Source organism: Catharus ustulatus, chromosome 7, assembly GCF_009819885.2.
Source record: "Catharus ustulatus isolate bCatUst1 chromosome 7, bCatUst1.pri.v2, whole genome shotgun sequence".
In the NCBI taxonomy this organism is placed as follows: Eukaryota; Metazoa; Chordata; class Aves; order Passeriformes; family Turdidae; genus Catharus; species Catharus ustulatus.
In genome coordinates this window covers 23,314,085-23,339,359 of record NC_046227.1, presented here as the reverse complement: position 1 = coordinate 23,339,359, position 25,275 = coordinate 23,314,085, and the positions used below count along the sequence as shown (strand labels likewise).

The 25,275-nt window shown below is 56.7% G+C and overlaps 3 protein-coding genes across 8 annotated transcripts; 2 read left to right on the top strand and 1 right to left on the bottom strand.

The window, feature by feature from the left end:
* The first annotated feature begins 100 nt into the window (after positions 1-100).
* Positions 101-10,044, top strand: PLCD4 (phospholipase C delta 4). 2 transcript variants are annotated; one of them, XM_033064056.1, is made up of 16 exons: positions 101-178; positions 2,810-2,859; positions 3,235-3,393; positions 3,857-4,085; positions 4,308-4,437; positions 4,982-5,213; positions 5,633-5,834; positions 6,102-6,246; positions 6,708-6,860; positions 7,212-7,352; positions 7,690-7,846; positions 8,253-8,369; positions 8,590-8,768; positions 8,904-9,039; positions 9,131-9,280; positions 9,411-10,044. In XM_033064056.1, the coding sequence occupies exons 2-16, from the start codon at positions 2,835-2,837 to the stop codon at positions 9,515-9,517; spliced, it is 2,262 nt and encodes a 753-aa protein (XP_032919947.1). In that variant the 5' UTR covers positions 101-178; positions 2,810-2,834; the 3' UTR covers positions 9,518-10,044. The 2 variants fall into 2 exon arrangements, with proteins under 2 accessions (XP_032919947.1, XP_032919948.1); XM_033064057.1 differs by having other exon boundaries at positions 130-178; positions 2,807-2,859.
* A 125-nt stretch (positions 10,045-10,169) lies between these two features.
* ZNF142 (zinc finger protein 142) lies at positions 10,170-21,037 on the bottom strand. 3 transcript variants are annotated; one of them, XM_033064040.2, is made up of 9 exons: positions 20,505-21,037; positions 19,312-19,621; positions 18,145-18,783; positions 17,659-17,913; positions 16,406-17,218; positions 15,999-16,176; positions 12,146-15,371; positions 11,149-11,254; positions 10,170-10,792 (listed from the first exon to the last, which is right to left on the bottom strand). In XM_033064040.2, exons 2-9 carry the CDS (start codon positions 19,592-19,594, stop codon positions 10,293-10,295), a joined length of 6,000 nt encoding a protein of 1,999 aa, XP_032919931.1. In that variant the 5' UTR covers positions 19,595-19,621; positions 20,505-21,037; the 3' UTR covers positions 10,170-10,292. The 3 variants fall into 3 exon arrangements, with proteins under 3 accessions (XP_032919931.1, XP_032919932.1, XP_032919929.1); XM_033064041.1 differs by lacking the exon at positions 20,505-21,037 and adding an exon at positions 20,097-20,173; XM_033064038.2 differs by lacking the exon at positions 20,505-21,037 and adding an exon at positions 20,071-20,162.
* On the top strand, positions 20,197-24,840 carry LOC116998448 (mitochondrial chaperone BCS1). Of its 3 annotated transcripts, none has more exons than XM_033064060.1 (8): positions 20,197-20,267; positions 21,049-21,424; positions 21,678-21,817; positions 21,931-22,125; positions 22,337-22,400; positions 22,731-22,900; positions 23,350-23,467; positions 24,160-24,840. In XM_033064060.1, exons 2-8 carry the CDS (start codon positions 21,105-21,107, stop codon positions 24,410-24,412), a joined length of 1,260 nt encoding a protein of 419 aa, XP_032919951.1. In that variant the 5' UTR covers positions 20,197-20,267; positions 21,049-21,104; the 3' UTR covers positions 24,413-24,840. The 3 variants fall into 3 exon arrangements, with proteins under 3 accessions (XP_032919951.1, XP_032919952.1, XP_032919953.1); XM_033064061.1 differs by lacking the exon at positions 20,197-20,267 and adding an exon at positions 20,275-20,363; XM_033064062.1 differs by lacking the exon at positions 20,197-20,267 and adding an exon at positions 20,382-20,456.
* The last annotated feature ends 435 nt before the right edge of the window (positions 24,841-25,275 follow it).

Here is a 25,275-nt window from a genome sequence, read left to right as displayed (position 1 = left end):
AGCGACCTTGAGAGAGCGGCTGCGGGGCGTGCGGGGGCCGGGGGCGTCCCGCGGGGGCGGGGGGCCGGGGGAGGGCTCGCCGCCCAGGCGCTGCCGAGGGGCGGGCAGCCCCGGCTCCGTGCGCCGCTGGCGGTGGAGCACCGGCGGAGCGGAGCGGCGGGGAGCGGCAACGGAGCAGGTACGGAGCGGGCGTCCTGCGGAGCGGAGGGGGCGACGGCAGGGACGGGGCTGCGACCTCCAGGCTCTGGGAGCCCCAGGCTCTGGGACCCCCTCTCTCGGGCTGCCGTGTCCCGTAGCCGGCTGCATGGGTGAGGTGGCGCGGGGCAGAAGTGCCGGCAATTTTGTCTCCTTTGCCATAAGGTGTGATTTGTTCCCTGAGCCTCAAATCCCTTGGTGTTTGCCCCCCTATCCCGGATCCCCTTGTCTGTTCCCCATTTCGCCTCCAAGCCCTTATGTCCCTGTCAGCTACCGGCTGAAAAAAGCTGTAGAGCAAGGCAGTTTGTAAGCCCACCGGGGCAGCAAGGTGTGAGGGGTGGCTGAAGGGGGGTGAGGGGATCATCCTTCCCTGTTCTGGGACAGTCACCTGTATGGTAGCATTTTATTCTGCCGGGCGACTGCACTGGAACGGCTGAGGACCGCTCACACTCACTGGCCCTCAGCTCTGCTGGGGCCTGTCACCACCGGGAGAGACGCTGCCATGGCTCAGAGTGTGCTGGGGCAGCTGGGGCTGTTCTGGCAGCAGGCAGCTGCCCTGCGGGAAGCTCTCGGGTTGGGTTTCTCCACACCCTGGCTCTCATCCTGCTTGGCTCAACAATGTAATTCAGACTGGGGCAAGGGGACGTGCATGGGGGCAGGCTGCGAGGGGCTCATGGCATCCCTCACACAACAGGGCAGAGCAGAGCAGGTGTGTACTTGCATCCACATGCTCTTCTTTGTGCTTCTTTGTGCTTCCTTGTGCTTCCTTGGGTTGGAAGGGATCATCCCTTCTTTGCTGCATTTGTGGGGAAGGCACTGCTCTATGGTTGGGATTGGGCATGCTTGGGCTGTGCTGGGAGCCTGGAAGGGCTGGCACTGGGGGATAAATTTAGCTTCAAACTCTCAGTGTGGTTATGGGCCCAAGGGCTACAAGCTGCTCCCTTGCATGCTGCCACCTTGTACACATGCATGGCAGAGTGCCAAGAGGCCAGAACTGTTGGTGGCACTGAGCCCATCTTTGTCCCAGTCCAGCATGTCTCCCTGCTTCTCCAGTTCCGGTGCCTCTTCTTCCACCCCAGCTTCCCTAAGACATTCCCATCTCCCTCATCTGCTGTGGCACAGGGGCTACAGAGCTGGTGAGCACCTGGAGCTACGGCCCTGTGAAGTGGCTGTGCCAGACTGGGTGTAGCTGGAAAGCAGGAGAGTGCAGGCAGATGGGTGACTGGGATTGTACCCCCTGGTTCCCTGAGGGCCCTGGGGTAGAGGGGCTGAGAGCACACTGGGTGGGGGGTGGATGTGGGGCATTCCTGGAGCTGTGCACCGACTCTGAAGGGCACAAGAGCACAGGGCTACTCCCCATTTTTGGGTGCGGGTACTCCAACTCCTGGACCAGTGGGTCAGTGCCCTGTGGGTTGGATGTGAGGGGATACAGGCAAGTCTTTTCAGTCTGAGCCCTGCAAGAAGGACCACTTGTTGGGAAAGCACAGCCCCAGCACTGGGAACTACTGGAAGGCGTTGGGATAGCACCCCAGCTACACCATGTCTCCAGCAACATATGAGGTCCGCAAGAGTGGAAAGATGATCCCTCTGTGCCCTGGGGACAGCCAAACAGCCACAGTTTGCCCCACAACTAGGGTGTCTCACAAGAGCAGGGCCACAGCCCTGGCCAGTGCAGTTCTGCCCTGCTGAGGCACACGGAGCAGGGGATGGCTGCTGTCTGGCCTGAGAGCCCACAAGGGTCTGGCAGATGGGCTTGGCAGCTGCCTGCACGCTGACAGCACCAGCTATTCCCAGCTCTGCATGACCAGTGCCTGTGCTGAGTCAGGGACCTGGGGCACAGCTGCCACCCCTGCACACTGGCACAAAGCCTTTTGCTCCCAGGGACCCTGGATCCCCTCCTGCGCCCAAATCCGAGTCCACCAGCTGTGGCATCCACTCCTCCAGGGCCCAGCTCCAGCACCTGGGTGACAGGCACATCAAGTGATTTGTCAGTGTAATTAAAGTCTCAACAGCCTAATCAAAGCCTCATTGTCCAGTAGTATTTATAGTCCCACTCACTGCCATGTGCTCCCTGTACAGCTGTGCGTGCAGTCACTGCCTGGGGTGCTGGTATGCCTTGGGGAGAAAAGCTGTAGGACCCAAGGGTCATTGCTCTGTGTTCCCTTCCTTGCCATCACAGCTGTACCGGTCCCTTACTTTCAAATTTGCTGGTTGGGGTAGTTTCCTAGGTGGTGGAGGTGTTCTTGGGCTCTGCCAGAGCAGTTTTTTCTGGTTTCAGGGGCTGTTTATTACCTGGGAGCAGCAGGGCTCTGGTACCCATTGGGCTGTGGGGCATCAGTGCTGGCAAGTTTTTCTGTTTTCCACCAACACCTTTTGAGCTCCGGCTTCCCGGTAACACAGATTAATATTTCATGAGTATGGCGGTGTGAACTCGACACTTAAGGAATGCAATGACCCAGCAGGAGACAGACGCAGGTGCGCTCCGATGCAGGCAGGGGCACACACACCTCACACACACGTGGGTATGGCTGGACCCCACTCAGCGAGACCTGGGCACAGCATGAGGGTCTGACCTTGCTTCCTCCAGCCATCTTCTCTCTTCCCTCCCCAGCAGCTGGCAGCGTGGAGAAGGCAGAGCTATGGCATCGCTGCTGTGCAACGCCCGTGAGTGCCCCAGCAGAGGATGGGTGCAGGGCAGGGCATTGGGTCATCTGGATTTATGCCGAGGCAAATCTGGCTTCTGGGTTGAGCTCACCTTGCTGCACTCAGCAGCACACCTACCCCACCATGGCCATTGGGATTTGGGATTTGGATTTGGGATTTGGGATTTGGGGTTGGAAGCACCAAGGGTGGATGGGAAGGATTGGTGGGGAATTACGCTGTGCCCCTCTTGTGGTGAAGGGAGTTTGTTTCTGGTTTGTTCTCCTCCCTCACGGATTGAGGGACCACATGTGATCCCAGAGGTGAGAGCAAGCAAAGTACCAGGCCGCAATGCCTGGATGCCCCCACCCTCAGTGATGCAGCCCATGTTGTCCCCAGGCATCCAGCTCACAGACACGCTGGAGCAGATGCAGCAGGGGACTCTGATGCGCAAAGTCAAGTCCAAGAGCTGGAAGAAACAACGTTACTTCAAGCTGCAGGAAGACTGCATGACCATCTGGTACCAGTCCAAGAGGACAGGCAAAACTGAGTCTGCCTGTGAGTACCAACTGCTGTGTGCTGGCCATGAGGCCATCAGTAGGTTTCAGAGTGAACAGGGATGTGAAGGTATAGAGATTCTTGGGCCATGCTTGCTAAGGGTGCTGGGGGTTTGAAGAAAGGCTCTGCATGCATGATCTTTTCTTACCCACACCTCTTCATGAAACATCCTGCCCCCAGCAGGACCCATGGGTCAAAAGGGCTGAGTAGAAATTGCAGCTGATACAAATGGAACTTCTGGAATGCCAGCGCAGGAGTAAGCAGACAGAGGGGCAGATGGATGGCTTGCTGACTTGATAGCTCAGTGGTTAATGGATAGATAACTAGCTCAGTGGATGGATGGATGGATGGATGGATGGATGGATGGATGGATGGAGTGGAAGAAGGAATGACTGGAAGGATAGATGTCTGTGGGTGGTGCCCCTTATCTCCTACAGACAGGCCTCTCCTCCCTTTGCCTCAGTCTCCATCAGCGATGTGGAGACGGTGCGGGAAGGGCACCAGTCGGAGGTGCTGCAGAGTGTGGCTGAGGAGTTCCCCCCTGAGCGCTGCTTCACCATTGTTTTCTACGGCCGTCGCGGCAACCTGGACCTCATTGCTGGCTCGGCAGAGGAGGCACAGTGCTGGATACAGGGCCTGCGTCAGCTCATTGAGGTGGCCACCACCATGGACCAAAGGGAGAAGATAGACCAATATCCTTCCTGAGAGCATCGCTCTGTCTCCCGCACCCATTGCTGATCATCCCCCAGGCCCTGCATCTTCAGCCTTACCCCAGCATGAGTGTAGCTGTTCTGGGTCTCACCATCTGCATCAGTACAGGGCACAGGAAAAGAAGAGATGCCCTCTGATACTACCAAGCCCCATTTCTCATAGCCAAAGTCATTTCCCTTAACATTTGCCCTGGTTTCCTGCACGTGGATTCGTGACTGGTTCCAGAAGGCTGACAAGAATAAGGATGGACGCATGAACTTCAAGGAGGTGCAGCGTCTCCTGAAGATGATGAACGTGGACATGAATGAGGATCATGCCCTGCGGCTCTTCCAGGTAAGCTCTGCGCCTGAGATCCTGCAGGGGTTGGAGAGGGACAGGAGGGGCTGGAACAAGCTGTACAACATCTCCTTGCAAAAGGATCCAGTCACTTTTATCCATCCATCCATCCATCCATCCATCCATCCATCCATCCATCCATCCATCCATCATCCATCCATCCATCCATCCGTTCAGCCAACTACCTGTTTACCCAAACAAACACCCATTTGTTCATTTATTTCTTAAACTAACACACTCTTCCTTCCTCCCATTCATTTGTCCATCCAGCTGCTTATCTGTCTACCCAGCTAACCAGCCATGTGCTTTTTTATCCTATCCATCCATCCATCCATCCATCCATCCATCCATCCATCCATCCATCCATCCATCCAAGCAGCCCTCCATCTGTCCATTCATCCATTCCCCCACTGATCACTGCCACTGGCATGGGGTCTCTGTGCTGTCTTTTTGGGGTGGGAGAATCCCCCCACAGCACCTTCAGTGCCAAGACACCCCATTTTGCCACATCTGGATGCTGAGGGATCTCCCTTGCAAACAGGATGCTGACAAGTCAGAGTCAGGGACGCTGGAAGGGGAGGAATTTGTACTCTTCTACAAGGCTCTCACACAGCGTGAAGAGGTGCTGAGCCTCTTTCAGGAATTCTCTGAGGATGGAAAGAAGCTGACACTGCTGGAGCTGGTGGATTTCCTGCGGGAGGAGCAACTGGAGGATGAGGGCACAGAGGAACTGGCCATGGAGCTCATTGACAAGTATGAACCATCAGAGACAGGTGAGAGCTTGCTCAGACATCAGCTGTGCTTTGCATGGGGCAAGGAGAGGTCACAGACTCACAGTCCCATGGCAGGAGCATTCCCAGCCCCATCCCAGTGTGAACGGGCACAAGAGGAAGACTCACCAAGGTGTGATCTGGGTGCAGTTCCCCTTTATTTGGTCTGTTCCTGGACCATTTTGGTGTGGAAGGTTGACCACCCATGGTGTGCAAGCACCAGCTTTGGGATCCACTACCCACCTTTCCAAAGTACTGCCCTGCAGCATTTTTCTGTTCCCCAGACTCTGGGAGCAGCCATGCCCATCCGTTTGGGGATTCTGGGAGCCACCAGTAGCCCCAGTTTGCCCCATTCTGTCTCTTCCCTTCTGTCCCTTCCATTCTGTCCCTGGCTGTTGCTGAACCTACCCCTGTGCCCGCAGCCCGGGCTCGCCATGTGCTGAGTGCTGATGGGTTCCTCATGTACCTCTGCTCCGTGGAGGGCTCCATCTTCAATCCCCAGCACCGGGCGCTGTGGCAGGACATGAACCAGCCACTCTGCCACTACTTCATCTCCTCCTCCCACAACACCTACCTGATAGAGGACCAGATCCGGGGCCACAGCAGCATCGAGGGCTACATCAGGTAAAGGGACTGTTCCCTTCCAGCTGCCCTCCAATACCCTCCCATCCCTGTGTCATGTCCTGAGCAGCTCAGAGCTCAGAACTGCACAAGCTCCTTAGCTCCTCTGCGGTCCAGCACTCTTCTGGCCATGCCCTGCATGCAGAAGCATCCCCACCCTTGGTGGGTGTCCCCTGGTCCCTTAGGGGTGACACTCATGGACAGAGGGGAGGGCAGGGAGCTGGTGCCCTGGCTGAGTGCAGGGTTCCAGGGGTGACAACCCACCCCCAGGGCTCTGAAACGGGGCTGCCGGTGCCTGGAGGTGGATTGCTGGGACGGGCCAAATGGGGAGCCCATGGTGTACCACGGCCACACCTTCACCTCCAAGATCCCATTCCGGGAGGTGGTGAGCACCCTGGGGAAGTACGCCTTCAAGGTAAGGCACCCTTCCCCAGGTGCTGGTGGTCCTGGGTGGTCCTTGGTGGGTGAGGATACATGGTAGTGGTGGGTCCCTGGAAGGGGAGTGGTACTGAGGCTCACATACCTGGTAATGCAGCAGGACTGGTCACACTGTGGGGATGAGGGTTGCTGTGTCACTTTCTGGGGTCACTGGGTCATGGTCACTGTGTCATTGTGTCACTGTGTCACTGGGGGCTCTGACCTACAGCCTGCACTGTGCTGTGCCAGGGGTTGGGGGGCTCATGCAGACATGGACTGTTGGGGGTGCAGGGGTGAGATGGGATGTGGGGATACTGAGGGATTGGAGGGGTATGAAGGTCTCAGAGGAGAAAGACACAAGGGGCTCCATCATGGCACTGATCAGGCCTGGATGAAGCCCTTATGAGAGCTCACCAGTCCCACCAAGGCTTATTTCCAGGTGTGCATGTTGCTCCTCAGACCTCAGACTACCCAGTGATCCTGTCCCTGGAGAACCACTGCAGCATGGAGCAGCAGGAGGTTCTGGCCCAGCAGCTCAAGGACATCCTGGGAGAACAGCTCCTCACAACTACCATCGATGGGCACGTTCCCACACAGCTCCCATCCCCAGAGGTAGGGACAGAGGACAGCTGTGCAGGGCATCTCTGTCCTGCCTGAGAGTGTGGTAAGGAGGTGGATCTGCTGTTCAGAGAACAGGCCAACCTATTCCAGCATTGTCTTGCTCCACTGGAGAATTTGAGTATGCTGGAGGTGGGTACTGTGTCCTCATGTTCACAGAAGTGCCAAGGCTGTCCCCAGGGTTGTCTCCTCATGTCCTGCAGAATCAAACAGCGGGGCACAACCCTCCTTCTGAGTGCTGAAGGGAGCTGGTCGTGCTGACCTCCAACAGTGCAAGATCCCAGAGGACAAGGCCCATGGAGATGCTGGCTAACTCAAGGTGTTTCTCTATCCCCAACCCCACAGGAGCTGAAGCACAAGATCTTGCTGAAGGCCAAGAAGATTGGGCGGCTGGAGGACACCCTGGATGGGGCAGCAGATGAGGTGCCTGATGTGTCTGATGAGGACAATGGGGCAGAGGCAGAGGAGGAGAGGCGGAGGGCAAAGGTAAGGGGACCAGCTGGGAGAGCTGAGACCCTGGACCCAGCTATGAGCTGTGGTGACCTCTTACTGCATAGAGGAGAGACAGAGACTGCAGAGATATCACCAGGCAGGGAGAACAGCCTTTTCTGCCCCTGGCCTCTCTTTGTTGTGGTGGTAACATATTGGAGGTCCCCCTGCTTGCTCTGTTTCTGGCAGGAAGATTCCTCATAGTAGGGATGCTGCCACCCGTCAGTACACCCCTGGCTGTTCTTACCCGCCCTGGCTCTACAGCCCCTGCCCTGGGTGAGTGCTGGCCGGTGGTGCTCCCATCAGGAGGACCCAACATGGCTCTGCCTTGCAGAAGGACAAGGAGACCCTGGCACAAGCACTGTCCGACTGTGTCATCTACTGCAAGAATGTGCCCTTCCAGGGCTTCCAGGAGGCCCGCAGCCATTCCCGGCCCTCTGAGATCTCCTCCCTCTCTGAAGCCAAGGCCAGGAAGCTCATCAGGGATGAAGGTGAGATGAGGGGGACAGTGGCACCAGATGACTGGGACAGAGTAGAGGGGCCCAATGGCTTCCTCATGGGTAGTGCCAAAGCCTGCAGACACTGGGGTTCCCTCCCTGTCTGGGAGAAACAGGGTCCAGAGGGGCTCTACTGTGGAGTTTGGCTCTGGTAGGTGATGAGGTTATTGGCTTAGAAAACAAGGCAGGACGCCTGGATTCCTGAGCAAGGAGAGGGGTGGAAATTGGTGGGTGGGTGCACAGGTGCATAGATAGATATATGAGAGGATGGATGGATGGATGGATGGATGGATGGATGGATGGATGGATGGATGGATGGATGGATGGATGAGCAGTACATGTGAGTGACTGTGCAGGCCAGAGAATGACCCCACAAGTGGGCCCTATGCTCTATTCTTAGGAAATGAGTTTGTTCGCCACAATACCTGGCAGCTGACACGCATCTACCCCAGCGGGATGAGGACTGACTCCTCCAACTACAGTCCCCAGGAGATGTGGAATGTGGGGTGCCAGATCGGTATGGCTGGGGTGCAGCAGGGCTGTGGGCTGGGGAGATGCCCTGAGTCCTGTGCTAAATGCCACCATCAACACCTATGTTAGAGTCAGCTACAACCCCATCTTATTCCCCTACGCAACTCCACATCTCTCTAGCTATAGGGACAGGCTTGTTTTCAGCTCAAAGCAGAGTGTGGTATCTCAAGCTGTTCTGAATCCTTTTCCCTGCTACCTCCCTCCAGTGGCCTTGAACTTCCAGACAGCTGGCATGGAGATGGACCTGTGTGATGGACTCTTCAGCCAGAATGGCTGCTGTGGCTATGTGCTCAAACCACCCTTCATGAGGGACAAGGAGACTCTCTTCAACCCAAATGATCCCAGCAGCCGGGAAGGCCCCGGCCCTATCACCTTGACAATCCAGGTACAGGGTTGTGGAGAGACTCTGGGGAAGCTGTGACAGTGTCCTGGGGCTCTGTAGGTCCCGGACAGATGGGGACACCGTTGGGCAGTGTGCTGCAGCCAGGTAGCCTCACAAAAGATGGATTTGGCCCTGCAGGTAATCAGCGGGCAGCAGTTGCCCAAAGTAGCCAACAGCAAGGAGGGAGCCATCATTGACCCACTGGTGCGTGTGGAGGTCTATGGGGTCCCCGCGGACCAGGCGCACCAGGAGACCAAATACATAGAGAACAATGGTGAGACCCACAGCGGTACCACAGACCCTGCTGTGCCCAGGCACAGGCCCTGCTGTTCTTCACACTCTTAGCACCTGCTCTCTCTGCCCAGGGTTTAACCCTCGCTGGGATGAGACACTGCAGTTTCAGCTCCACGTGCCGGAGCTGGCCCTCATCCGCTTTGTGGTGGAGGATTATGACAAGACTTCCAGGAATGATTTTGTGGGTCAGTTCACCCTAGCATTTGCCAACATCAAACCCGGTGAGTGGCTGCTGTGAGTGGTTTTGGGTGCCCAGAACAGCAAGCACTGCAAGCATGTATGGGGCTCAGTTGAGTACTAGAGAGAAGGGTGGGACTCCAGTTAGCCAGAACCTTGCTGTCCTTCCTGCAGGGTATCGCCACATCCATCTCCTCTCAAAGGACGGCACCAGCATCCCACCCTCTTCGCTCTTTGTCCACATCCGCATCACTGAGCCACCTGGCCCTGAGCAGGACTGAGCTCACGGGGTGAGCAGCACCCAGATGGAAGCCATAGAGCCAGCTCTGAGCAGCTGGGGCCACGGAGCCAACCACCTTGTCCTCTTGTTGAGCTGTTTCTGTCATCCCTGTGTCATTGTTGCTGCTGTGACTCCCTTTGCAGTAGCCTCCGAGGACCGGGAAAAAGCACTGACTCCCCTTTCCAGGTTCAGGATGCTGCTGCCCATTCATGAGTGTAGGGTCTATGCCAGTGTGGCTTCCTGCACCCTCCACAGGCACCCTGCCCTGGCCCATTGTCAGAGTTTGACTGTGGGGGGAGGAGAGATGGTGTGTGGCCCAGCTCTGCTGCAGGGGCTGGTCCCCTCCAGCCAGGGAAGCAAGGCTGGAGCCAAGCAAACCCCAGGGCTGGGCACAGGGAGGAATGGAGTGTCCTCACTGCCCTCTAACCCTGCAGAACCCCACCACATCCCTTGGCCCCTACAGCCCCAAATTACCCCTATCCCATCCTTTCTCTGTAAGCAACTAAATAAATTGTTCAGTGACAGACAGGTTCGGGTCTGGGTGCAATGGTGCTGGGAAGAGATGGGGAGCTGAGCTTGGGTTTGTGCTCTTTCTCTGGGGGCACCTGGCCCACGGTTCACCCAGGGGTTCCAAGCAGCACAAAGAAACAGCATTAAAAGGAAATGAGCAATGAGTTGTGTATTTTACATCCCATATACATATATGCCTGTACACACACATACATCTCTGCAGCAGGCCTGTGCCACCAGCACCTTAAAGCAGTTGGGATTCAGCCTCAGGGCAGTGTGCCATCCTTCTCTGCAGGGCACCCTCCTTCTTCCTCCATCCTGGGGGACCCCTTGGCCTGGCTCTCCCTCTGCACGGTGTGAAGGTGGACGGTGTGGGTGCTGGGGTCCTTTCCCACCCCCTGGCTAGGGTCAACAGCCCTGTGCTCAGGGTGATGCCGTTGGATGTGTTTGATGACCTGGAACTTCTGCTTGGCCTTGTAGGGGCAGTAGCGGCAGAAGAAGGGGTGCTCGTTGGTGTGGGTCAGGTAGTGGTGGCGCAGGCCAGCTGCCCAGCGGAAAGCCCGCCCGCAGGCGTTGCACACATAGGGCTTCTCCTCGCTGTGCTTCTTCAGGTGAGTCTTGAGGAGAAAGCGGGTCTTGAAGGCCTTGCCACACTGCTCACAGATGAAGGAACGGGCCTCCTGGTGCCGCGTCTCCTTGTGCACCCGCAGGGCGTCTGCGCGGTTGGTGCAGTACTCGCACTCATCGCAGCGGTATGGCTTCAGGCCTGTGGCAACAGGAAAGGGGATGGCACCGGGATGGGGGCACAGTGCTCTCCAGTCCACGGGTCTCACCATCCCTGTAACACAGCATCAGTCCCCAGGGCCTTCCCCCTACATCCCGTTTTGTTAGCAGGCACACCAAGATCTCGATTTCCAAGGCACCAAATAGTGGTTGGGGTCTGTGCCACCCAAACTTCCCTCCCACCTGAGAGCATTGCCCCCACCCCATTAGCACAGGATAATGTGCTGTCCCCCAAATGTCCTCCTCCATCTCCAGCCGGGCCACTGGCAGAAGAAGCATGGAGCAGCCCCAATACCCTCCCCCAGTGCCCACAGCTTGTCCTCAGTGGGCAGCACTCACCCGTGTGCTTTGTCATGTGGTACTTGAGCTGGTTCACCCACTTGCATTTGTAGCCACAGTCAGGGCACAGATATTTCCTCTCCTCCTTGTGGATCCGCATGTGATACTGGGCAAGAGGATAGGGCCAGGATGAGACCCTGTCCTCTGCTCTGGGGACGTGCAGGGCTTTGGGGTGGCAGTGAGAGGCTCAAAGACAGCTCTGACATCTCCAGCTGCGTGGGGCAATGAGGGCTGTGTGCTTGCTTGATAGGCTATGGACAAGGGGGATCCACACCAGGGTCAGGATGAGATGCCTGTACTGCTGAGCTGCTCTGTTCCAGCCTGTGAATGGCACAGGCTTTGCTCCCCAGTTTGGTATGTAAGGCAGAGTCAAGTTAAAAACCCAGCCCAACAGAGCTGAGCACATTGCACAGCCTGTCCCGGGTGGCCCCAGGAGGCTCCAGCTCAGCCTGGCCATTAAAAAAGTCAATACTTCTTTTAGCAAAACCAGACTATTTTTCTCCTCCATTACCCTATGCCTCCATCACCCACGCATTTCCTGTTCTAGGAAAAGTCCTTTAGCATGCATCAGGATGCTAATCACCTACAGCAACAAGGGCAGGGTCATACTCTGCTTGCAAGAAAGCTGGAGGTTTCCCTGCACCCTGTCTAACTGGCACCAGAGAGCATGCTGAAGCCAGCAAGCATTGCCTTTGAATGGTGCAAGGCTGTACCCAGAGAAAACCAGTAAATGTCAGCAGGAAGAGAAGTGAACTTAGATTGCTACTACCTTCTTGCTTTGTTAAAAGTCTCCCTTGCCCTTAAACTGCAACAGCAGAGAAGAAATGTATTGGACTAACATGACTTTTATCTGCTTGACTCCTATTTCTGTTCAGTATGAGCCACTCAACACTGAGGATGCAACCTCCCCTGGGGAACTTCTTCCCCAAATCCCTATGGTGGATGCCCCTTGAGCAATGTAGATGCAGTAGGATACATTCCCAAGCAGAGCTCTTACCTTGAGACGTGAGGGGTCAGCACAAGCGTATTTACAGAGGTGGCACTTGTAGGGCTTCTCACCAGTGTGGATGCGGATGTGCCATGTGATCTTTTGCCTGTTCTTGGTGGTGTACTCACAGTCCGAGCACTTGTACACGCGGGTGCCCCCATGGCCCTTCATGTGCTGGTCAAACACAAGCTGGTGCTGGCAGGCAAAGTCACAGAAAGGGCAGTGCAGGGGTTTGTCCTGGGAAGCAGTCGGCTCATGACTCTCCACATAATGCCGCACCAGCTGCTGCCGCTCCTTGGCTGCAAAGCTGCACAGCTCACAGCGGTGGCTAAAATGCTGCGTCTTGTGCTCCTCCAGTGCCTCCCGGGTGGCGAAGGTCTCCTTGCAGGTGCTGCATTCCAGGTGTGGGTGCTGCTTCTGCACATGGCACTTGAGCGTGGCCTCACTGTGACATACGAAGTCGCAGCGTGGGCAGCCGTAGGAAACCTTCTGCTCGTGCCGCCGCAGGACGTGCTGCTTGAGGGCCGTCTCAGAACTGAAGCGAGCCTCACAGCGGGAGCAGCCAAAGTTGAGCTCGCCATGGTGGCAGCTGTTGACGTGGCGGGTGATGTCATTCTGCAGGTAGCTGCTGTAGTCGCAGAGCGGGCAGAAGTGAGTGGGTGTCTTCTCGTGCACCCGCAGGCGGTGGATGCGCAGCTTGGAGTTGGTGCCGAAGGTCTGGCTGCAGATGCTGCAGGCAATGCGCCCCACGCCGGTGTGCAGGGACTGGTGGGCCTCCAGGCGGTAGCGTCGCGTGGTGCTGAACTCGCAGTAGCGGCATTTGTGTGGCTTCACCCCCTCGTGCTTGATGCGGATGTGCTGCCGTAGGCACCGGGCCTGCTTGCAGGTGAACTCGCACTGGCGGCACTGCAGCTGGGGCCGCTTGCTGTAATGCTTGCGGTGCAGCCTGCGGTGCAGACGCAGGGCTTTCGCCACCTTGGAGGTGAAGGGGCAGGACGTACAGCGAAACTCACCCAGCGTCACGCAGCCCCTCTTCTTGTGAGTCTTCATGGCCCGTTCCTGGTGGCAGGTGAAGGGGCAGGTGGGGCAGGAGAAACGCCTCCTCTTGGGCAGGGTGGCTTTTGGTGGGGCTGCATCCAGTGGGAGCTCGCTGGGCTCGCCTTTCTCAACACTGAGTGGATCCCCCTCAGGGAGTTCGGTCCTTTGGGGTCCATCCTCCTTGGGATGCACAATGTGCTTTTCAGCACAGTGGCTCTTGAGGGCCCGCCGGGAACGGAAGGCCTCAGGGCACAGAGAGCACCAGAACTGCTCCAGGTTTCGGCAGCCATCCTCCACGTGAGAGGTGATGGTGGAGACACGGGAACACACAAAGGAGCAGGCATTGCAGTGCAGCTTCCCTCCCTCCAGTCGGTATTTCTCTGAGGGCTTCCCAGGCTGGGAGGCACCAGCAACACCATCTGGCTCAGTCCCACCCCCTTGCTGGGGAGGCTCTTCTGCCACCTCTGTGCTGTCACCCTGCAGGGACTTTTCAGAGGCATGACAGCCTGATGTCTGTGCCCCAGCCAAAGGAATGCCTGTTGCTTGTGTTTTATCAGGCAGCAGTTCAGCTTCCCAAGGGCTCTCAGCATGCCCAGACTCCTCTGAGTCTCCCTTCTCACTCTCTGCTGTTTCTGTACCATTACCACCAGGCTGGGTAGCAGGCTGGCACAGTCCAGGTGCCTCCTGATTAGTTGGTTTGAGGATCTTGTTGTTCTTCAGGAGAACTGGGCACTTCTTTAGGAGGTGGGTATTGAGTCCCCTCTGCTGCTTAAAGCTGGCACCACACTCACGGCACACGAGCGGGGCCCGGCGGCTCTGGCAGCTGGCTTTGGAGTGCAGGGACATGGATTTCTCCTTCCGCGTGATGTACGAGCACTTCTCGCACCTGAAGACCTGGCTCTCCGACTGCACCACCAACATCTGCACCCTGCCCTCCAGCACCAGTGTCTCCGCCTGTTCTTTGTCCTGCTTCCGCAGAGCCTTCAGCACTGACTCTGAGCTGCCCCTGGCATTGTCACCAGAGGTGGTCACATCCTCTGGGACAGGCAGGTGGCCCTGTTCAGGTGTCTTCAGCATGCTGAGCCAGGCCTCTGGCAGCTTGGCTTGGCTGGTCTCTCTCACCTCAGTGTCTGCCACCACCTTGTGGTGGTCTGAGCATGACCCCTCAAGGTGACCCATGTCCTCCTCTAGGGTTTCTTTTCCCTGGTTGTCTCCTGCCACTACACTGCCCTTCACCACCTTGTCTTCCTCTACATCTACCTCTTCCTCAAAGTCTGGGATGTCTTCAGCTGTAGTGCCACTGTCCTCCAAGCCAAGGCCATCCTGGGAGCCCAGCATCTCATAGGCTGCAGGAGGCTCCTTGCAGGACAGCATTTCCACTCTCTCTGGCTGGGTCACACAGGCTTCTCCAGTCAAGTTCTCCAGGAGAGGGTCAGATGAGACATTCAGTGCCTCCAAGTGCAAGGTACAGCTCTCTGCCACATCTTCAGAAACAGTGAGCTCAGTAGAGCCTGTGGCAGCATTTCCGTGGATGCAGTCATCTTCCAGGGCATTGCTAGCAATAGCACAGCTCTGCTCCCCCTCACTCACACCTTTCTCTGCCTTGCTGCAGCTTTCTGGTGGAGCGGCATCCTGCTCAAGCAGAGGCACCATGAACACTTGCTCATATCCCTCTTCTCCCTGGGACTCCACCTGGGATGGCTTCTCCTTCATCCACTGCTCCTTGCCACTGAGGGGGGAACTGGCATCCACATGCAGGGTTGCACCAAGCTCACAGCCAAAGAGTGCCTCAGATGAGCTGATCTCCATCTCCTTGCTGGCATAATTTTCCAGCCAGTCCTTGTCACCAGGAACATAGCCATGAATCTTGCGCTTATGGAAGAAGAGGCTGGTGTTACTGAAGGTGCAGTACGAACAGAGGGCACAGCGAAACTCCTTCTGCTTGGTGTGCTTGCAGTTTTCATGGTTCAGCAGCGCCTGCTTGTACTTGGTCTGGTAGGTGCAGTACTGGCACTGGAAGATAGGCACCTGGTAGTTCTGTGAGTGCTTTGCCTGCATGTGCTTCTGCAGCTCATACTTGCGCTTGCAGGCAAAGCCACACACCTCACAGATCAGACTTTTACCCTGATGCCGCAGCTTGTGGCTGCTCAGCTGGTCAGCACGGTGACACCGGTACGAGCACTGGTTACATTGGTACCTGTGGGGACAAGCAGAATTGGTCAGGCAGCATGAGGAATTGGGGCAGGCTGAGCTTCATCAGGTATGCTGAGCTCTCCTTCCCCATCCCAGACAAACAGGGAAGGGGCATTGTTCGGTTTGCCAGATGTGACCTTTGTCATCCAGACAGCTCTTACCACAGGCAATTCCTCCCTGCTGCAGCCCTCAGCACTGCCAGTGCTTTACAGCCCCAGTCTGGGAACTGGAGACAGATTCTCTGAGTATTCCATACAATGACCATGTCAGACACACACACTCTCACATGTGCACAACAACAGCACTTCCAGCATCCCTGGAGGCAGGCTAAACCCCCAAAGAAGGTGATAATTTGGCAGTTCTGAACAGGTGACAAACATCAGCAAAGCAATGAACCCAAGCTCAGAGCTGTACCTCTGTAATACATCTCCTTGGTGGCATAGGGACACCAAAAATAGCCTTGCCTCCACAGCATCATGCTGTAAGTGCAAAAACCAAATTTCTTATGTACTAGAAAGGGCAGGGAAGGCATGAGAAAGTCTGACATACAGTGCAGCCAGAAGCAGACCCCTGGAGCAGGATTTGGGGAGCCCTGACTATGCTGCCTGGCCAGTGGAGCAGGGGGTCTTACCGGAGATCTCCGGTGTGCTTGCGCATGTGAACGTTCAGGTAATGCTTCCACTTGGTGATGTACCCGCACTCGGTGCACATGAAGTTCTTGTCGTTGGAGTGGGTCAGCATGTGCTTGGACAGGTAGCTCACATCCCGGCACGTGAAGTCGCAGAGCTCACACTTGTGAGGTTTCTCTCCTACATGCAACATACAAATGCCTTCAGCATGACAGCCAGATAAAGCAACATGGCAGGGAAACTAGCTCAGCAGGGAGCATGCAACAACTTCAGCCAAGTCATCCTGGGTTGGCAAAGCTGGTGGTGGGACCCAGGAACCCTTATCCAGCCCTCCCTGACACCCACAGGCAGGACAAGACACCTTTCCCATCCCAGCTCAGCTTTTGGGATGCCTGCAAGGGACACCCACCAGTGTGCAACAGCATGTGCCGGATGAGCACCCGCTTGTGCGCTGTAGCAAAGGCACACTCAGTGCACTTGTGGATCTTCTCGTTGGCGTGCATCTTGCCCACATGGTCATGAAACTCCACAGGGTTGAACGTGGCATAGGGGCAGAAACTGCACTGGAGCTGCTCGCTGCCTGGGTGCCCCTGCTTCTTGTGCTTGCGGAAAACGTGCTTGTTGGAGCAGATGAAGTCACACTGCTGGCAGTGGAAGGCATAGTGGGTTTTCCGATGAGCCTCCATGGCCTCAGCCGTGCCGAAGAGCAGCGAGCAGGCATGGTACTTGCACTCCACTGCCTTGATGCCATGAGCATCCTTGAGGTGACGGACAAACTCCTTCCGGTCCTCTGCACAATAGTTGCAGTCCCCGTGGAAGCAGCTCAGCCTCTTGGGTTCGGCTTTGTGAGTCTTCAAGTGCTCCTTGAGGGCCTGGCTGAGCCGAAACTTCTCCTCACAGACTGGGCAGGAGTAAACATCAGAGTAGAAGTTGGAGATGTCCTCATGCATGCTGGCCATGTGGCGGTTGAGGGCATTCTTCTCCACTGAGCTGTAGTGGCAGAGAGGGCAGCGATGAGCCTTCTCGCCTGTCTCCCGCATCATGTGGATTTTCAGCTTGCTTTTGCTGGTGAAGTACTTGTGGCAGTTGGGGCACTGCAGGCTGGGGTCAGGGAAGTGCAGGTGGAGGTGCTCTACCAGGTGGGTCCGCTTTTTGAAACACCGCTTGCATTCGGGGCACATGTGGGTTTTGTAGAGGTACTCGGAGCCTTCTGCAACATCCCCTGGGAGAACAAAGGAGGGGGAGCAGTTAATAAAGAAAAGATGGAGAGCACAGGCAGATGTTCTATCCCTGATCCAGTTGTGCCAGGATGAGGGTTTATACACATGTGCAGTCACACAGTTGCCACCTACTCAGAAGGGACTGTCTCCACCCCAAGCCACCAGCACACTTCAGGTGAGCTCTTTCCAACTCAACACTGGCAAACCTGCCCATGTGCTGGTACCCAAAGCGAGGCAAACTTTTGCCTAAACTTGGCAGCGTGTGTGAAGAGGAAAAGAAGATACAAATTTGCTTGGGCAGAGGTTGGGGGAACAGGTGAACTGGGACATGCAGGAGATGTGAGGTCACCCACCAACCTGGGCCATGTTTCCCTGCCAGCCCTGAGGATGTGGTGCTTGCTCACAAAGCCTGAGCATTTCCTGATAAGACCCTGCATCCTACCTTTGAAGTGCTGTGCCTGTGGCACTCCAACTTTTTTGGGAGCTGCCTTTCCATCCGCTTTGGCTTCACAGAGGCTCTTGCCATCCTCCTCTGGAGAGTCATCCCCACTGCTGTCCGAATCCTCTTCTTCAGCTGATGCTTTCTGTCCCTTCAAGGAGCTGTCCTCAGTACCTGCAGGCTTTGCTGGCCTGGCTTCTGCTGTGCTGGCTTTCCAGCCAGGTTGGCAATTACCTGGTTCCTCCTGCCCTTCTGATGCTGTTTCAGTGGGGACAGACAAGACATTGTCATGTTCCACACAAGTGGAAGCCACTCTCACACACCCACACACACGCAGAAAAACCACCTGGCTAAGATGGAGGGCACAAACTGTGCTGCAGGGTTCCCAGCCCTCCAGCTTCCCCCTCCACTCCTCCAGTTGTAACTGGGATGCACAGACACAGCCAGCCTCTGCAGCACCCACAGACCCAACCCCCCACCCAGCCATACCTGATGGCAGGATGCAGCACTGGTCAAAGCCGTGAGGGTCTGAACTGGGGGGGCTGTCTGTTGTGGACATCTCAGAAGGGGACTCAGTGGTGTGACCCTTCCTGTGCTGCCAGAAGAGCTTGGCATTGGCTGTGATGAAGTCGCAGAGGCTGCAGTGGAAGGGGAAGTGTGTCCGGTGGTGCAGTTCCATGGCCTGGCGGCTGGGGAAGAGCAGCGGGCAGGCCCGGCAGGCGCAGGACACGGGGGAGGCCCCGTGCAGGTGGCGCAAGTGACTGCGCAGCTGCTTGCGGTCCTCTGTGGTGAAGTGGCAGCCCCTCTCGGGACAGGGCAGGGCTCCCGATGGGGCACGGTGGGTCTTGAAGTGCTCCTTGAGTTGGCCAGGCTGCAAAAATGCCTCTCGGCAGACAGGGCACAGCAAGCACTCGGGAGCAGAGCCCTCCTGTGTGCTGGCTCCGGGCAGCTCTGAACCCCTGGGGTCACTCTGGCCCTCGCTGGCAGAAGCCAACAGTGCCCCTGAGAGTTCCAAGTGCTCTGGGGCAGGCAGCAGCAGGCACTGGTGCTGGGACAACAGAGAGGCCTCTGAGAAGCTCTGGCCACACCTCTCACAGAAGTACAGTTCCACCACTTTGACCAGAACCTCTGCAGAGAGCAAGGGATGAGATTAGAAGAGCTTTTTCCAGGCCCAGAGCTTGAGACTGGTGGTTCAGTTCCAGCTCTGGACAAGGAGAATAAATCCCTCTTGCTGTAAATTACATTTTGGGAATCACATCCCCCATAAGAGCAGGAATACCACTACCCAGGTGGCCACAATAACCAGCTCTGTCCATTTGTACCTTTGAAGCATGCAGAGATGAGAGGCTGGCCTGTTAGATGTGCCCACACTGGACCCACATGGGAAGCATGCTGGGGGGTAGGTAGCAGTTCAGGTGGAGATCTCTGCCTGGTCCCTACTGACAGCTGGAGCCACCCCCTCATGCAGCATGCAACTCCCACAGCCACTCTCCCCATCCACACACCCAGCTGGTGCCAGGTCTGTGCTCAGTGGTGGCACCAGACTCATGATGCAGGGTCAGAGATCTGCGGGCACCTGGGACAGGGACTCTGGCCAGACCTCTCTAGCTCTGTTGACTGCAGTGTGGCCCATTCTGCACTCCCTGCACCCCGTACCTGTGGCACTGGTCGTGTTGCTCAGGGTCACATTGCCACCCACTGCCTCGATGAATATTTCCACATTGCTTCCTTCAGCGTGAGCCCCTTCCCCAGGCATCGATGCCTCTGCCAGCAGCAAGTCCTGGCTGGCAGCCAGCGGGGGTGTCCCAGCCAGACCAGTGCTGGCCACACCAGGGCTTCCCACGGCTCCCACCTCTCCTGGGGTGGGCAGGAGCAGCTCCGAGCACAGGGTCTCCATCTCCCTGCTAGCACCCTCTGATACAGTCACTGCTGCACTCATTGCAACTGGGCTGGATGACCTCTCAATCTGAAATAGAAGAAAGCACTTTAAATGAAGGACATCCTAGAGCCCAAGAGGATTTTGAGGAGCAGCCTGTGATGCCAGTCTCGAGGCAGGGTTTTTCAATGCTGACTCCTTTCTGCTGTGCCCCAAGCAGGCCGCTGGCAAGCCCTCTGTCAGGGGAAAGAGAAGAGCGCAAGGACACCTGTACCTTCTTCCTGAGCCCAACACCCAGGGCTTGCTCCCTGGCTCCAGCTGGGCCGACCCCCGCGCCCATCCTCAGAGCTATGCGCATTCTCCAGCCAGCAGGTACCCCCACGAGTCCCGCCGGGCCAGGCTCCCCCCAGCCCCTCGCCTTTCCCCCCGGACTGTTACCGGCACCTCCAGCCCCTCACCCCAGGCTGTTCTCGGCCCTCCCAACCCCTCACTCCTCACCCCGAGCTGTCCGCGGGTGCCCCCAGCCTCTCGCCCCTTACCCAGGGCTTCACCAAAGTCCCCTCACCCCGGGCTGTCCCCGCCGCCCCGGGTCCCCCTGCCCCGGCACATCTCGGTGGTGGTGTCGGGCGGCGCGAGCGCCGCCCTTTGTGCCCGTCGCGCAGCCGCTCTGCCCGCAGGCCGGCCCCGCTCTATGGTGCGGCCGGAAGCGGCGCGGGCGGCAGCGGAAGCGGCGCAGGTGAGCGGCGGCAGCGGCACCGGCTGCAGCGGGCGAGGGTGGCGGGGACTCCTCCGCGGAGTGCCCGGGGCTGTGTCTCTGCTGCGGGGAAGGCCGGTGTGGATCCGGGTCTTTTGCAGGCGAGGGTGGAGCTCCTGCGGGGCGGGTGGGGGGAGCTGCGGGACCCTGCCCACGGGACCCTGTGCCCTGGTAAGGAGGAAGGTCACGCCTTGTTCTAGTGGAGGTGGGATTCTGTACCTGAGGGAGCAGAGCGTGTTTGTGTGTCTGACGGGGAAGGCTCCTCCTCGTTCTCGGTACGTGATAGACCTCTTGAGGGAGGTGGAGGAGCTCCAGGCCCCCGGAGCATGCGGCTGTAATCTAGACATGCGCCTTCTACCACCGTCGTGTGCCCGTTCTCAGCAGCAAAGACACGGTTTTTGGCTCAGCCTGGGGTTGTGCTTCAGCTTTTTCAAAGGATAAATCTTAAATAATTGCAGTGCTCATGATTTCTGGCTGTTCGAAGAATAAAACTCTGTAAAACTTTGTCCTTGTTGTCTTGACTGAAGAAGCTACAGATGCTCGCTTCTTTAAGAGTCTCCTGGTCCCCTTCTGCTTGGCTCACCCAGGGCCTGCAGAGAGGGAGAAGGTTCCTGCAGCCAACAGGAACGCTTGGCAATAAGCACAGATGTGGGAAATCCAAATGTACCAGGCAGCCTTCACCTTGAGGCCTGGCCACGCTAAAGGGCAGGGAACTGTGGGTGGTTTATTGTGTTCCTTGCTACCATTCAGTCTTTCCTCACAGGTTTGTTGCCGAGTGCAGAAACAATGCTGTGGAAAGGAGCTGCGTAACCTCCCACAATGCCTCTTTCTGACTTTGTCTTAGCACTGAAGGATAACCCATATTTCGGGGCTGGGTTTGGCCTTGTTGGAGTGGGCACAGTCCTGGCAGCAGCCCGTAAGGGAGCCCAGTTTGGGCTGGTGGCTTTCAGGCGCCATTATATGATCACCTTGGAGGTGCCCAGCAAGGATAAGAGCTACCAATGGCTGCTGAACTGGGTCTCCCACCACGCCAAGCATACGCAGCACCTCAGTGTTGAGACGTCGTACCTGCAGCATGAAAGTGGGCGTGTCAGCACCAAGTTCGACTTTGTCCCCAGCCTCGGGAATCATTTCATCTGGTAAGGGAGAGTAGGGGAAAGCAGTTTGGGGATTGAGCCTCACTTTGGCAAACTGGGGGGGCCTGTAGAGGCTGTGGAGAGGATCATGCCTCCTCTCTGGGTCTGGGCAGGAGATGAAGAGTAGCAAGAGCAGCCTGTACTCAGCAGTGTGAAATGATTTCCTTACATGAGATGAGCATTTTTGATGCATGAACCAGGTGAGGTGCAGCTGAGTGGTGCTGGATCACTACACCCACTTGCCTTCCTGCTCCAGGTACCGCAGGAAGTGGATTCGCATCGAGCGCAGCCGGGAGACGCAGATGCTTGACCTGAACACAGGGACCCCCTGGGAGTCTGTCACCTTCACTGCACTGGGCACTGACCGGGAGATCTTCTTCAATATCCTTCAGGAAGGTCCGTAGGGAAAATGTGTGGGGTCCTGCTGGGAACAGCCTACTCCCTGGAGATGCCCAGGGCTTCACGGGAGATCCTGTTCCCTGGCAGCTGTCCCCTCTGCCTCTCTGCAGCCCGGGAGCTGGCGCTGCAGCAGCAGGAGGGGAGGACGATCATGTACACGGCCGTGGGAGCAGAGTGGCGACAGTTCGGCTTTCCGCGCCGCCGCCGGCCCCTCAGCTCTGTGGTGCTGGACGAAGGCGTGTCAGAGAGGCTGGTTCAGGACGTGAAGGAGTTCATCAACAACCCCAAGTGGTACAATGAAAGAGGCAAGGCTCTGATGTGGCGTACTCTGTGTGGTGTGGGGTGGGGCAGGATGTTCATGGTCCTCTCTGGAATTGGCTGTGCAGAGATTTTTCCTTGCCACTTAAACCTTCCTCAGGTGTATCCTCCTTTGCATGCTCAGCACAGCACCACAGCTTGAAGGGAGGGAGCACAGAGCAATCCGATGGTTATCCTAAATTAACACTGTCTTCTTAGGGGTCCCCTACCGAAGAGGCTACCTGCTTTATGGTCCTCCTGGATGTGGGAAAAGCAGCTTCATGTGAGTATTGTCAATTCCCTGCTCTGGGCCATATCTTGGATGAGAGGGTGTGGATGAGTTAGGGTTTGGAGTACAGGAGTGGGCTGTGTGGTTTGCATTGCTGTGGCACCGTGACAAGTTAGGGTGACAAGCCCTTTGTGCCCTTGTTTTGCACGGTGCTGCATGGTATGGGTGGGCTGAACAGGGGCTTCCACCCACCCCTCAGATCTGATCCTTGCTGGGAAAGGACCCCTCTACCCTGTCCCTTACTGGTAATGGGAGAAACCAGATTTTTCCTTGACTGTGGGCTTTCCCACAGTGATTCAACCTTGTGGTTTTTGTCCTTTCCAGCACAGCCCTGGCTGGGGAACTGGAGTACAGTATCTGCCTGCTGAGCCTCAGTGACCACAGCCTCTCTGATGACCGGCTCAATCACCTCCTGAGTGTAGCACCGCAGCAGAGCATCATCCTGCTGGAGGATGTGGATGCTGCCTTCGTCAGCCGGGACCTTGCTGCTGAAAGTGAGCATTGCCCCTGTTCCCGGGCCAGCAGCAGGAGGGAGGTTTCCTGGCTGTACCAGGAAAATTTTTGGACTCTGGGCTGCTCAACTGCACCAGCAGAGATCAGGAGTGGGGGAGTCTCTCAGGCCTCATGGTGCAAACTGGTACTTACCCAGTTTTGGCAAGGCTGTGAAAGGGAATTTGGATCCTTTATCCTCAGGCAAAAATCCTTGTCCTGTCCAGCTACTTTCAGGATGAGGGAAAAGGTGGATTTCTTTCTCATTCTGTGTGTTCCCATGGGTGTTGGTGGGCAGGGGAGGTGAATGTGCTGCCAGCCAGGCCAGAGGGTCATCCTCCAAGCAAGGGTTGAGTGGGAGCTTGGCATAAGCCTCAGGTGATAGGCAGGTGGCCTGCAAGCCTGTATAGGGTTAGTGGCCAGTGGCTACAATCTCAGACACCTCTGTTCACAGACCCAGCTGTGTACCAAGGCATGGGGCGCCTGACCTTCAGTGGTCTCCTCAATGCGCTGGACGGTGTGGCCTCCACAGAAGCCAGGATTGTCTTCATGACCACCAACTATGTGGACAGGTCAGAGCTGCCCCTGGGAGGGAGTGGGGTGGATAGCACAGGAAAACCTTGCTCCCTTTTGCTGGGCTTTATTTATTGAATCCTCCAGCATGAAGATTGGGGGTACAGATTTCCCACATTCTCCCTTGGGATGCAAACATTTTGATTGCTGATCAGGATCCTTTTTGCTGGAGCATCAGATGCCTACTTGCTGTTCAGAACATGGTTGTGTCCTTCACGAGTGGGTTCACCTTCCTGCTCGTGGGGAGCTGCAAGTATTGGTGTTGTGTCCATGCTGTGAGTGAAGTGCTGGCCCCATGTGCAGCCCACTGGGTTGGTGAGATGTAGCCTGAGCTCATGGTGCCTGGACAGCTGCTGTGCTGTGGCAGGCTTAGTTCATTCCAGACCAAGCTGGCTTAGGGGTTCCTCAAAGGTTGCTCATGGGACAGAGATGGGCAGAGCTGTTTCCCAGGACATTCGTGTCCTCCTTTGGAGTGAGTCCTTCCCCAGCTCTCTCCTTTCTTTTTGGGTTGGTTTCCCCCTCAGTCTCCCCAGAGATGAACCTGTTTCCCTCCCCTTTACCATCTCTCAGTGCATGGCACTTTGCAGAAAGGACAGGGGCTCTGCTAGTGTGGATAGGGGCTTCCTCCAGGACCCACCCTGAAGACATGCTTTGATCAGGTTTTCCAGCGTCACCCTTTGTCTCTTGACAGGCTGGACCCAGCCCTGGTGCGTCCTGGCCGTGTGGATCTGAAGCAGTATGTGGGCCATTGCTCCCATTGGCAGCTCGCCCGCATGTTCCAGCGCTTCTATCCCGAGCAGCCCCCAGCTGCAGCCCAGCGGTTTGCGGAGCAGGCGCTGGCGGTCTCCAAACAGATCAGCGCTGCCCAGGTGCAAGGCCACTTCATGCTGTACAAGACAGACCCTGAAGGAGCCACTTCAAACATAAGCTCCAGCCTGCTGTGACCAGGGGCCAGCTTTCCCTTGTGACACTGAGAGGACTGGGACAAAAATTTGACCATCCTGGGGATGCCATGAAGCTGCCCACCTGCACAGGCCAAGTCTCTTTTCACATCTACCTCTCCTATGCCTTGGTTTGGGAGAGTCAGAGCTGCAGGCCTCACAGCAAGGGAAGAAATCTGGCTCTTGATGCTCCCCAGACTTGGGTGCTACTGCACCAGCCCTGCTCACCAGTGTGTGCCTCATGCTGGGATTGCCGTAAGCTATGAAGGCTCCTGGTGTGAATCCCGCTCCTTGTAAATCAGCCTGGAGGTGCCCCAGAACGGCATTTCCTTTGGGCAGGACATTGGAGTTCTACACTGCTAAAAGTGTCTGCTTTTTTAAACAGTGGTCTCACTGGTTTGTGGATATCCTCTGTGAAGTGCACAACACAACTCTTGTCTCTCTGGTCCATTTTCCTGTTGGTTGCCCCTCTATCCAGTTGCTAGTCCAGAGCCCTCCTGACCAGGGCTTGGCAAGGCCAGTACTGCAAATCCAGACTGCAGTTTCTGAAAAAATGCAGCTCCTAAGAGATAACTCATTGGGCTCCAGGCTGGCACCACTGGTCCTGCTGAGTTATGATGCCAAGCCACAGATCTGCTTGGATATTGTTCCTAGGTGGGCATGACTGTCCTTCCCACCAGAGGAGATGTGGAGCCCTGGTGCTGTATGAGGGCCGATGAGAGGCCTTGGCCAGTCACAGCAGATCTTCCCAAGAGCTCTCCCCTTCCAGTCCCTCCTGCAGAATCCTGAAAATCAGTTTCCCCAGAGCCAGTCCTATGTTAATGTGGTCAGTTTTGTGGGTTGCATCACCTTGCTTGGGCTGGGGG

Bases quoted from the DNA above. Each gene is read 5' to 3' on its own strand.
- LOC116998448 (XM_033064060.1), top strand. From the start codon at position 21,105: ATGCCTCTTTCTGACTTTGTCTTAGCACTGAAGGATAACCCATATTTC. The intron at 21,425-21,677 runs GTAAGGGAGAGT...TTCCTGCTCCAG, and splicing joins CTCGGGAATCATTTCATCTG to GTACCGCAGGAAGTGGATTC. The intron at 21,818-21,930 runs GTCCGTAGGGAA...GCCTCTCTGCAG, and splicing joins CTTCAATATCCTTCAGGAAG to CCCGGGAGCTGGCGCTGCAG.
- PLCD4 (XM_033064056.1), top strand. From the start codon at position 2,835: ATGGCATCGCTGCTGTGCAACGCCC. The intron at 6,861-7,211 runs GTAGGGACAGAG...CCAACCCCACAG, and splicing joins CACAGCTCCCATCCCCAGAG to GAGCTGAAGCACAAGATCTT. The intron at 9,040-9,130 runs GTGAGACCCACA...CTCTCTGCCCAG, and splicing joins CAAATACATAGAGAACAATG to GGTTTAACCCTCGCTGGGAT.
- ZNF142 (XM_033064040.2), bottom strand. From the start codon at position 19,594: ATGAGTGCAGCAGTGACTGTATCAGAGGGTGCTAGCAGGGAGATGGAG. The intron at 17,219-17,658 runs GTAGGATGCAGG...TTGTTCTCCCAG, and splicing joins ACAGGCACAGCACTTCAAAG to GGGATGTTGCAGAAGGCTCC. The intron at 10,793-11,148 runs GTGAGTGCTGCC...CTGTTGCCACAG, and splicing joins CCACATGACAAAGCACACGG to GCCTGAAGCCATACCGCTGC.